Below are 12,707 nucleotides of genomic sequence, written 5' to 3'. Positions count from 1 at the left end.
GAAATCCAATGTACAGCAGTTCTGTATAGCCTGTGCATATCTCTCATAGACACAAAATCACTATTGCATTGCCTAAAACACTAATTCTATAAAATGTCATCAAAACTACCACCTCTCGTTGCATAGGGAATTCATATATGCAAGTTCAATACAAACACTGTATTGTTTGTATTTGGTTGATTGTATTTTGGTTGAATAATTTTGATTGCATTTGGTTGAAACTGCAGACATGGGCACAAAACACTGTTTCTTAGATCCTAAGAGAATCCTTAGATTAACCAGCCTCACTGGGGCAAATCCTTGTTTAGAGCAATGCCGTTAACTCAGGAATCTTTACATTTTAAGTCGTCATCATTTTCACCCCATTGTTATCTGAAGACATATACTATAGGAAGTCTTGGAATTTAGAAACCATACCAAGTTACTCTTTCTAATAAATTCTAAGGCAGGTACTAACTGAATTTAACATGCATGCCTAGCTTAAATTAGCTATAAGGTTAATTAAACTGCTCTATGTGTGCCTGGGTTAAATGATGGACATGCTGGGAATTCTCCAACTACTTCATCTATAAGAACTCAGAATAGACATTCCCAACCCAGGCCTTACAATAGAATCACCTTGCTATTTGGAAATTGCCAGTCATTGTTTAAAGGTGTGATTTAATTTCCCTAGGAAGATTGTATTAGTATTTTTAAATGAAAATTAATGACAGCTACGGATGAGAATGGCTGTCTTAAAGCTCTGGAGCTGAGCCAGCTCATATTCCTTTAATTACAAACATCTGGATAAAGATCCTGGACCCACAGGGAGTTTTCTAAGACAATTACACAGGCTATTCAACTCCCAAGCCAATCTGTTTACTCAGAAAACAAAATGCACATACCCTTCTTCACAACCAGAACATCTTTAATATTAATCCCCAGGGTGCTCACAGAGGAGCTGCGTAGCCTGCCACTGGTAAGTCTGGTACACCGTCAACATTGGCATTTACAAAGGTCTTACGTTGCTGGCAATAGCATTTGCCTAGATTTCTGAGATAGTTTAGTGTTTGAAATGATAAATGAATATCCTAGAATGTGCAATATGTGACTAACTTCCTTTTTTCTTTACCAGAAAAAACAGGCAGCACCTACAGAGAAGTACAGCTTTCATATGCATTACACAATGAAAATGAGGGTTACTATGAGCTAGTGACATTTCTGTAGTAGGCAGTTTCCAGATTTAGGATTTTATTATTTTTCACTGGGTATAATTAATTCCAATGACTTTATGGCACAAAATCACCCACAGTTAGATCTTTGAAATACCATCACATGAAGCAATTTTTAGCACAGAGTTACAGCCAATAAAAGGTTTTTACCTACTATCTATCAAGATTTCATTTATTTTCAATCTTCTATTTCATGAGTAAATATAAACTCGTTAGTTCTATTAGTTTGTCATATCATTTATGCTTCTTTATAAATAAAAATTAATTCATTGGAAAAAATGCTTAGTCTGAAACAAAACCTAGGCCATTAATGGTTTTTTTAATGCAATTTTAAGAAAAAAATAATAAAAATGAAGACATGGTCACTTCATCTTTCTTTCTCTCTCTTGGGTACATCAATTGATCAGTGTCATTTTTCTTCTTCAATGACTATTTTACCTTGGAATGTTGCTGATGGATATGGAGGGGTTGCTGATGGATACTGAGGGGTATACCCAGCTGGCAAATACGTTCCTGATCGAGGAGCTTCCATTTGTAAGTCTGCAATTCGGGAAGGGGTACATACATATTAGCTTAAATAAGAAAAAAAAAAAAAAAAAAAAAAAAAAAAAACAGTGCACAGTACCAAGACAGTGTGATTGAAACATGCAGAGTAAACTCAACACATTAAGGTGTGACCGTAAACCAGCCAACATGTAACAGGATCCCATGTGCAGCGACTTCTTTTCTAGGTAGCTTGAGGCAGCTCACTTACTGGGAATGAATTCCCAAAGATTTCAAGTTTGCTTCTGTGTTGTCTGCCCCATGGTTCTACTTATGACATCAGAACAAAGACCATTTTAAAGGCACATATGGATAGACAGTGTAGAAAGTAATAAAACTACCTGTGGGTGGTGATGGTACTGATAGAAATGTGGATTTTTTTTTTTAAATAAATAAACTGTTTTCATTAATTCTTTGAAAATTTCATTCAGTGTATTTTTGCTATATTCACTCCAATTCCTTCCTTAACTCCTCCCAGAAGAGTACCACTTGTAGTCCATGGTTTATTAAACTATGAATTAAGCATCTGTAATCACTGCCTTGAGAATTAATTTTAGGGTCTTGATGCCTCAACTGTTAACAGCACTTGTTTTGCTAGCATTATTCACATTGTGCTGTTCACATCCTTCTGTAACTCCAGCTCCAGTGAATCTGACAGTTGGCCTCTTGAGGTACCTGAACACATGTATAAATACACATACAGTCACACAGACATACATGCACATAGATTAAAAAAAAATGCCAGTTTTATGCTTACTCTGGACCTGCCCTACTGACACTGAAATTGTACAAAGTTTCTAAATTGCAACTAACTGATTTCTAAAAACTATACTCTTCAGTCATAATCTGAAGTTATCTTCTACATATTATGGCTTGAATCATCTTCGATATATGCACAAATATTTCAACTATTGCTTCTTCATAGTCATGTCTCTCTAGGGAGTCACTGACCCACCTAAAGTAGTCAATAATTATGAAGTGAACATTGTTCTGTGATACTCTTGGTTATTTATACTCTGGGCGACAATGGCTCTGCCATTATAAAAATGATGATATAGTAGACATTATATTTAGTTACAGAAACATGGCCTTAACATAGAAGAAAACAGGGGCTGGAGAGATGACTCAGCAGTTAAGAGTACTGACTGCTCTTCCAGCGGGCCCCACTTCAATACCCAGCACCCACATAGCAGCTCACGGCTGTCTGTAGATCCAGTTCTAGATGATCTAACACCCTCGTACTGACATACTTGCAGGCAAAACAACAATGAACATGAAACAACTACAAAAAAAAAAAAAAAACAAACAAACAAACAAAAGAGCAAAGATTCTGGCTTTTTAACTGGTATTTTCAGCATGTAATGCTTTTATGGACTTTTAATGATCACTCAACTAATTTGTTTATGTATGTTTATAAGAACGGCTAGAGTGAAGGCATTCTCCTTATTCAATTGTTTCATAACAACTCAGCAGTATAGAGCTCATGGCAACCATAAATCAATAAAACAAAGAATCTCTTGCCCAAATTCCTGTAACCTACTCTAAGTCATGGAAAACCTCTGAAATAACACCCTCAGTCCATTAAAACCACTCTCTTCCATTTCTTTGCTGCTGATGAGTGGTTTTAATGCTTACTTAATTCTCCTATTTACTAAAGGTCTGCCTGTATAGAAACGTAAGATTAATAAGAAGCTCTGATTTTGGTTTTAAACTCAAACATTAACTTCCCCCAGGGACACATCCCAGAAGAAACACATTGCAAAGACTCAAACAAACATTCCAGGAAGAAAGACCCATAATAGGAGTTTATGAGCCCTTAACACAGTAAAACCTGAGTAAACAGAAGCTACTTAAGCTGACCCTCTTTGTTGTAAAAGATAAGATACAAATTTGAGGTACTTAGCAACTGGGCCTGGGAACGGAAATCAGGCCTGGGAATGGCTGTTTGAAATTTAGCCTTTGTGGTTATTGTTTAAGAGTAATTGTATAATTGCCCTTGTAAATTCTGTAAAAATAGTATATAAGCTGCCCTTAGCTTTAATTCGGGGTTCTTCTTGCCTGCATGCAGGAGAACCCCAGTATATTGGTTGCCATATTATCATCTCATCATCAATAAACCTCATGTTATTGCAGTGAATCCTGTCCATGAGAGTGTTTCTGGGGGAGCGTGTCCTCTAATTTTGGATCTCTAGGTCCAACACCTGCAGCCCCGCCCATTTACCCTGGGTTTCAGATCAAATCTAAAAAAGAAACACACTGCAGCTCTGATATAAATGCCATGTAACAATCCTCACTTTTTGAATAATATAACTGCATGTATATAACAAGGACCAGGTGTACTCAATAAGTCAGAAGCCCATATAAGCACATATACACTCACATACACACATACACACACACACACACTCACACACACATACACACACAACTATATGTCTGTGAAACTAAAGAATTAAATATGCCCATAGCCAAATGGATCTTTCTAAACTGAAATGAACCATCCTAAAGTTTGTAAAGTATAAAGTAACTTAAGTCTACATAAATGTACATTTTCAGGCCTTTAGTGAAAGTAAGTCAGTGCTGACATCATTAATAAAGATCAACTGGGGGGAAATATAAGAGCTATGGTCCTGGAGATGGTCTAATATATTCTTCAATGTTGACTTGATGAGAGACACATCGTTTTATTACCATTTCTACATTAACCAAGGGAAGGAGGGGCAAGATCATTTCAGAAAAGCATTTTTTTTTCTCTTTTGATGAGAACCTTAACACTTAACATGGCAAAATCTTTTGTTAAATGCTTGATAGATACACATTTTACTTAAAAATTTATTGAGAGCAAAAGCACAAAGCATTATGATTGGTGCTCACTTATGTCGGTGTTATGAAAATACACAAAGGCGTGCGTCTGAGGGCTTGTTAGAATGGACTGATAGATTACAGTTATAATTTTTTCATTTGTGTGACTATAGTAAGCTTTGTGTCTATAAAGTGCACAGAAGCAGAAAGCAGTTCATCTGATATGCATTCTGCATATACAATATGTTTATCAACAAGCCTATATTTAGCTCTCCCAAAGGCTATAAGGGGAAAATCCATGGATTTGGATGTTTTTGCATACATGTTCTCTGTTGTTGAAATCTTGAAATAGGCATTAGATTCTGTAGCAAAAAACAAAAAAAACAAAAAAACAAAAAAACAAAAAAACAGAACAAACAAAAAAAAAACCCAAAAGACAAAAGAAAAAAAAAAAAAAAAAAAAAAAAAAAAAAAAAACAAGCCCCAGGTGGTAATAGCACATGGCTTAATCCCAGCGGAGGCAAGGAGATTTTAGAATTGGATGCTAGCTTGGTCTACAGAGTGAATTCCAGGACAGACTACACAGAGAAATCCTGGTCAAAAAAACAAAAATCAAAACCAAAACTAAAACCAAAACTAAAAAACAAAACAAAACAAAAAAACATTTTAGCAGAAAATGGGTAAACAGAATTAACTTAATAGGGTGAGAAGTGAAAACACAGTGTTTGTTCATGATTTAGTCTTAGAAGAGAGGACCTTCTGTGAACATTATCGAGGACTCACTGATTGGCTCACATCAGATGCCCTGGAGCTGCACAGAGTCACAGGCTAGTGTTCTTCAGTTATCTGATATAGCTTCATCTATACAGTTAAACCTCTGGATTTGACTCTCATGCCATATGTAGTTTTCAGAAAGACCTCAAATTGATGGCTCGTCCATGATGGTTAGCAATTTTCTAAAAGGCTTTGGGTGAAGAGTCCAGTGAATCAAAGGTAGAAATGGATAGGGTCCCTTATGATATAATAGCACACAAAGAAAGCACTGATTGAGGTGACATATTTAACCAGTGTGTAAAGCATTGATTGAGGTGACATAGCTAACCTGTGTGTAAAACACTGATTGAGATGACATAGTTAACCTGTGTGTAAAGTTTTAATCTTTTCCAATTCTTGTCTAAGACATCTTTCTTTATTGATAAAGCGTGGCTAATGAAGGTTCTGCAAACTTCCAGCAAATGTTAACAGCAATTTTAAAGATTGCTGACTGTTATTTCCACCTTGCCTCTTTGTCAGAAAAGTATACCTAATGGTAAATCATCAGTGACTTCTATAAGAAGAAGTGTAGGCAAATTTTCCTTATTTTATATTAAAAATTTTTAACTCTTGTCTTTAATTTTCAACTCAGTTAACAGTGGAGTTAGGATTATAACTTTTGTAGGATTACAGACCCATACATATGAACAGTAATATTTCTCATCTAGTTTTAGGAAAATTTCATCTTTTGGTTTAGCTATGTTAAACTGAGAAGTCTAATGCAAACTAGAGCCTGAGGGCATGCTGGGAAGATGGAAATCCGTAAACAAATGCTGAGTGTCAGGCGGATCTTAAGCTGTTGGTGGTCTCTGCCTTATATGCATCGAATGAGAATAAACAAGGTTTACATTTCCAAGTGGGAACCACCTACTCTGCACAGAACAGATTCTAAAATGTGTTCATTTCTACACATTCCTGTTCCCTTCTTCGTACAGTCACATTACTGTGTCTTAACAATAGAGAGTGATGAGGAGCACCTATTGCCAAAGGGCTGCAGAAAAGAGCCCCGAGTGTCTTCACTGCATTAAAGATATCCAATGCAGCAGAAATACAACATCATAAACATTAAAAATGGTACACTGTGAGCTGTGGTTCAAAGGGTTAGGTGCTTCTGTAAATGTACCTGTACATGTGCCAATTAAAATAAGCAACTCGGTGACTGGCGAACAATGCCAGCTACTCAATCAATGCTTTCTTTGTGTGCTATTATATTATTCTTTGTGTGCCATAATAATGATATTTGGCTTTCTCAATCCTAATGGATCAATTCTCAGGCATGTCACTGAGTTTTGAAAACAGCTGGACATATTCCAGCCTAATTAATTGGCTAATAACTTACATGTCACGATTGTGAAATAACTCTTATGGAAGAATTACAGAAAGACTTTAGGTGGAGATGTATTCCTGAACTTTCTGGTAGCATTATCCTATGTTCTGTGCCATGTGAATCGCCATCGCACGAGAACATAATTTTAGGCACAATCTGATGATCACACACATTTTCCAAACTATGATAAATGTTTGGGGGAAGCCAATGCTTCATTCTATCAGATAAGGCCACACTCATGTGCTGAGCTACTGAATAATTACTACCCTCTCTGAGCAAGGAGATGGAGAATGCTGTGGGAAGTATGAATTATAAATTATGGGAATTAATTACCATAATTTATGCTATAGTAAAAACGTTTGAACCCATGCCTCAGAATTCAGAAAATTCTCTTACAGCTTTCAGTAAGTATTTTTGGAGTATCATAAAACTATTATGCCAATCAAATAAGTAAAAAAAAAAAAAAAAGGTCTGGGCTACTTAATGAGAAATTACTAGTTAAGTGTTTAAGAACAAAGTTCTCATCAGAAGTTTATTCAATATACAAGAGAAACCAGTTTACATGTTTTAGAGATTATCACCAGAATTCTAAGTCCCTAATGTCTTACCAATTAGTGAAACTGAGACAATATGCTGAGGGAAAGAGGAATGAAGAGTAGGTCAGAGAGTTACCCAAAATTAATGAAAATAAGTCGCAAACCAAATAATTTTCATGTATTTCGGGACACGTTTGTACATGCATTTTATGCATTTGAAAGGGTAACGTCTAAAAAGGACACACACTTCAGTTGTGAACTGGGGTTTGGGTGGCTGGTTCTCTGGAGCCAGAATAATTGTATTTGCACGAATGTGAGCTGGAAAAGATGTCAGTGAGCTCTTGGGGACACAGTGCAAGGTAGAAGTGCGGGCATGGAGAAATCTGGCTAAAGGAGATGGCTTCAGGAGGAACGCAAACCAAACACACTTAGAAACAATTAGGGCGAGGGTCTTAGAGAATTTTATTCATAAACTTTGAATGTAGATTATATAGAAGCTAGGACAAATGGGCCTGTTAAATTACACACACACACACACACACACACACACACACACACACACACACACTCACCATGAAAGCTCAAATCATCATCGAAAGAGTCAAGAGAAAGAAGAACTGACTCAGTCCGTTTTATTTGGTCGCTTCATTATCCCTGCAAACTCATTCTGGACAAGCTCATGTCCCCTCACTGTTCTGTATTGTTTCCTCAACATAACTGAAACTAAACCCACGAGGTAAAAGTAAATATTTAATAATGTAGCTCTCTAATCACATGAGTTAAGGTGATTAATATCCTTTGTGCTTATTTCCTCGGTATAACAGAAAAAAAAAAAAACCAAACAAACAAAAGCAAAACAAACTAAACCTATCAAGTTTTAGAGAAATTTCTTAGCAACTTCCATTTCTTATGAAGGATAGAAAAGCCTTTCATTTCAATCTACTTTCCTGGCCAAGTCATTTCTCCTATGGTAAGAAACAGTTTACGCATTTAATAAAACAAAATTCAGAGTAATAAATAAATATGACATAATTAAATACAGACAAATAAATAGTAAAAATTGTTGGTTTTAATTAACTAACATCCAGGTATTCAAACTGAGTGGTATTAATTATAAGTTGTAGAGAAGGAGCACACACACATATATTTACACAAACATTTAAGTATTTAAATATTTGACATAATAAAACTCAACTGTCATTCAGTCCTTTTATGGTAGCAGCATCCACTCTAACAACTTATACTAATTGATGTAAAATCAATTTAACCCTTTAAGTCTTATACTAGATATAAACTTGTGTTTCTAATTAGAACTTGTTCCACAATTTGTCAGAGGATCTGAAGCAGCACACATGAAGAAACTGGCTCAGGGGCTGCAGACACAAAGGAGCAGAGAGAAGGCCACACTCAGGCAGCCTGAGTGGGCGGTTAGTGAGCAAACACTGTCTTTTCTGTGTATCTGGTACTCTAAAACGCCAAGCCTAGTTTGGGTTCCAATTAATATTTATCCTTCAATGGCTAGCAGGCTTTGTGATCTGTTTCTCTAATCCCCCTTCCACACTGGCCTTGAATAAAGATTGCACTTAACTGTGAAACGGTGTTATTAAATGGAACTGAGGCCTCATGTGATCTTTTCAGACAGGATGTGGTATGGGGTGGTAGATAGGAAAAGCCTACATAGAAGAGAGCCTTCCCAGGTACTACTTATGACATATGAGCATCCGTTATCTTCTTATTCGGTATCACAAATGGCATAGCCCCTGGCTGAAAACACCCTGTACAAACCGTATAGACTCTGGTCAGGGGGATAGCAAGCAGAGGCATACATAGGTAAAGCGGTCACTAGACCAGAAATGATATTTGTAACAGGTTAATAAAATATGCTGCAAGCAAGAGGCAGGCAGACTCTCACATGACCCTCTTAAAAGGGAATGTGTGTTTAAAACTGATTAGAGCAATTACTGGCCTTAACTCTCAAGCTTTCTGGACAGATATGTGGGCACTCCACTTTCTTGCTAATTAATATGGTTTATAGCAATAACCGTCCTTTTTGAGAGTGGCCCTTGGAGGTGAGCTATCTGGGCCATGAGAAGTTAATCTTTAACATTTGTGGAAGACCTCCCAAATACTGGCTCCAGCTGCCAGTTGCCAAGGTCTGGTTCCTCAGGCGGGCGTGGAGAGTGGGGAGAGTTAACAGGGTACTTTTGGCCCCTTTGTCTCTAAAGTTAAGGGTGTTTTTGTTTTGTTTGTTTCACAAAAGTAGACAGCAGGTGCCTGTCACCTCCACTGAGTTAAGAATAAAACTCATAAATAAATAAAAAAAAATAAAGAAGAAGATCCTGTTTACAACCAAAAGACCTGAAATGGAATGACAGAGGACACATCTAAAGGCAAAATATAGAATGAAGGAATAGCTGGCTCCTTGTTAAAAGATGCATGAAAATAACTCGAACCTCCTACCTGCCCACAGACAAACCTGACTGAACTACATGTCACCTCTCCGAGCAGAGGTCCTTCTCTTTCCCAAGTGCCCACCTCCCCTTCCCAGGCGTCTTTGTCTTTGTCACCTCTCTCAATTTCCAGCTCAAATCTCCACCCTCAGCTTCCTCTTCCCAGGGCTTGTAAATGCTCTGGGTCCCGCGAAGGCCTCAGATCCTCTTGAGAGGGACCAGGGCAGCTGGCTTACCTTTCTTATGCAGCTTCAAGTGAGCTGAATTTGCGCTGAATTCCTAGAATCCTGGCACCAGCGGCGACTCAGCTCTCCAGACGCCTCTAAGAGAGGCACAGGTGCTAGACTCCACTAAAGGCAGAGAGAAAAGCACCTTGACTCCGAGGCAGTCGCCAAGGGTTTAGGTTTTGTTTCCTGAGTTTTGAGGCTTTCTTTTCTTAACCGGAAAGGTACGTCCCTGCAATCAAATTGAAACCCCGCCTAACTGAGTTCTAAGTCTGAGATCTAAGAAATGATCTGGTCTGTGCACCGTTCTGGAACGCCAAGGGAACACCTACTGGCATTTCCTCTACTTCCACCTCCACTGCATTCTTCAGATGCTGGCACTGATTCAAAAGGAGACTCGGGAACGCTTTCCCTTCCTTCTCTTGTTCTTTAGATTTGCTGTTTGTTTTGTTTGAGGTTGGGAGAGTCAGAGTATATATCTTGATAGGCCTCAAATGCCTCACTTCTCACACAGAGTACCAACAGGAGCCCGCATGACCAACGATATTATTTTTTTATTGTATTCTTGTCATAATCATGGGACAGCTGTTCACATTCGGGTGAATAAGCTTCTCTGAGATGGAATCTCCCCATGACTGTTATGGGTCTAGGGTCACTCAGAGATTCACCACGACCACAGGTAAGTTTTAATAAGAGGCTTTATTAAATACTGCCACCAGATACTCATGGCTCCAGAACCACAACAGAGAGGGCTCCCCAGATGCGGCATCTAGTCATATGAAGCCAAACCCACAAGACTGTGTGTATTTTGTCTACCTGGAGGCAGAGTCTAATTTTAACATATATGTCTTGCAGATGTCCTAGTCGTTGAGCGGAGTATGCAAGCTTGATTACAAAAACTGGAAATAGTCTCATTCTTGGGTTTCAAACCTAGGACAAAGAGCTGAGTTCCATTAACATATGAAAGTGAACGCTGGCTGCCAGGTTCTCCCTGCATCACCTACTTCCTACCAGTGTTACCATATCTGGTCTGGTACCCTAAATTCTCCAGCCTATAGGCTGGGCTGCTCTGCCCTATATAATCCAGTCATGGAGGTTACCTGAATGGTTTTGTTTTGTTGTTTTTTTTGTTTTGTTTTGTTTTGTTGGTTTTTTGGGAGGCAGGGTTGGTTTGGTTTGTGGTTGTTGTTTTGGGGGTCTTTTGCTTGTTTGTTTTGTTGTTGTCATTGTTATTGTTGTTTTGCTTTTTTGGTCGATCATTTACCCTCTTGGCTAGTCTCTTGTCCCAGGATATCCCCTCCTTAGTTGGCAGACCCTCTCTTTTCTCTCTTCTACTGCCTTCCTCTCCGTGTCGTCCCCTCCCAGCTCAGTCTGGCTGTGTGGTGCTCTCTGGACTCTCCCGTTAACGTTTTTTTGATCTCTCAACCATAGTTAAATCTAAACTTTAAATATAATCGTTAATCATCAGAGCCCTTACTTCCTGAGCTCATTTTTCTTTCACACAAAGCTGGGCTGTTTCTTCTGTCTCCCTTCACTGCTCCCCACAAAAGGATGACAAATTTTTTTTTTTTTCTCAACAGAAATATATTCTAGAGAAGGACTCTTAGTTCCTGACAGGCAGACAAAGGGGAGCAGGGCAAGCCATGGCTACACAATGAACTGCTTCTTCCTCACCCTTGATCAGAGGTCTAAAATAAGGGCCTACAGGAGGGTCTCTCCTCTACTTAGCTCCCCCATACTCCCACCCCTGCGAATAAATTCGATCAACAACTTCACTGGGTCAGATCTGGCCATGTTTACACAGCAGTTGTGGACCAATCAACTATTCTGTCTTTCTTCAAATTGATAAACCCTAAATTAGAGGAGGAAGACTGTTCAGGGTAAAACAAACAACAAAACCCAGCTCCTGAAAAAGAATCGATTCTTCAGCTTGAGGATCCTTTTCCCCTCCTACTTTTGGAGGGTCTTTTCTTTCCTTTGTGTCCGCTCCAGACCTGTTTTTCTCAACCTCAATAAAAGCCTCTCTTCAAATGCTGAGTCTGGCTGCAGTGCTTGAGACTTTTCCTTTTTCTACTTGTCAAGTTTGAAATGTTTCCTGCCTTTTAGTTCTTTAACTGGCATAGAAAATAGACCCCATCAAGACCCCTAGATGGAAACAGTCGTCTGTAGCAGTGGTACAGATGTTACTGCATGAGGAAGGAGTGAATGTGCTCTTAACTGACAGACTGAGAGGACAGCACACACTACATTTTAGAATCAGGCATGACTTCAAAAGGAAATTCATCCACTTCAAGAACAAGGCCATAAAATCCCCCAATTCAAAGAACAGCCTGGAGATAACCACAAGGAGGGAGAAAGGTCTGTGCTGGGCAGCCCTATATGGTTTGGGTATCTTATTCTGTGGTTAAACATTCATGACACAGGAATGCAGTCAGTCCACTGACCACCTGGACACAAGTTGATCAAAAACCAATCCATGTAACATCACAGCACCCACCAATGAAGCTTTACATTATTAGATTATCTAACTCTAGCTAAAATTCCCCTAAAACAAGGCCTGCAAACCTTTTTCTGGGGTCGACATTCTTTTTTTTTTCTTCTTTTTTGTAAGTGGCTGACCTCTGCACACAGGCTTCTTGTACCCTAGAAATAAACATTCTTGCCAATTGCATGTGTGACTGGTGGAGACCACGTAGTACTTTTGGACTTAACAAGACCATAGCCAAGGATGTAGCTGAATTGGTAGAGTGCCCATCTCTCCCAAAGGTCCTGGGTTCTACCTTCAACACCCAGAGATGCAG

The 12,707-nt window shown here is 38.6% G+C and overlaps 1 protein-coding gene across 1 annotated transcript in view; it reads right to left on the bottom strand.

Annotated features, from left to right (window-relative positions):
- LOC117693429 (phospholipid scramblase 2) overlaps window positions 1-10,236 on the bottom strand; it is a 24,776-nt gene extending 14,540 nt beyond the window's left edge. Inside the window, exons 1-2 of the mRNA XM_034484087.2 lie at window positions 9,919-10,236; window positions 1,650-1,751 (exon numbers count right to left, since the gene is read on the bottom strand). Coding sequence (XP_034339978.1) covers window positions 1,650-1,743 — 94 coding nt within the window. The 5' untranslated portion in view covers window positions 1,744-1,751; window positions 9,919-10,236. The remainder of the gene's footprint in view (window positions 1-1,649; window positions 1,752-9,918) is intronic.
- Window positions 10,237-12,707: the final 2,471 nt, after the last annotated feature.

Source organism: Arvicanthis niloticus, chromosome 21 (genome assembly GCF_011762505.2).
Source record: "Arvicanthis niloticus isolate mArvNil1 chromosome 21, mArvNil1.pat.X, whole genome shotgun sequence".
Classification (NCBI taxonomy): Eukaryota; Metazoa; Chordata; class Mammalia; order Rodentia; family Muridae; genus Arvicanthis; species Arvicanthis niloticus.
This window is presented reverse-complemented; position numbering and strand designations above follow the sequence as displayed.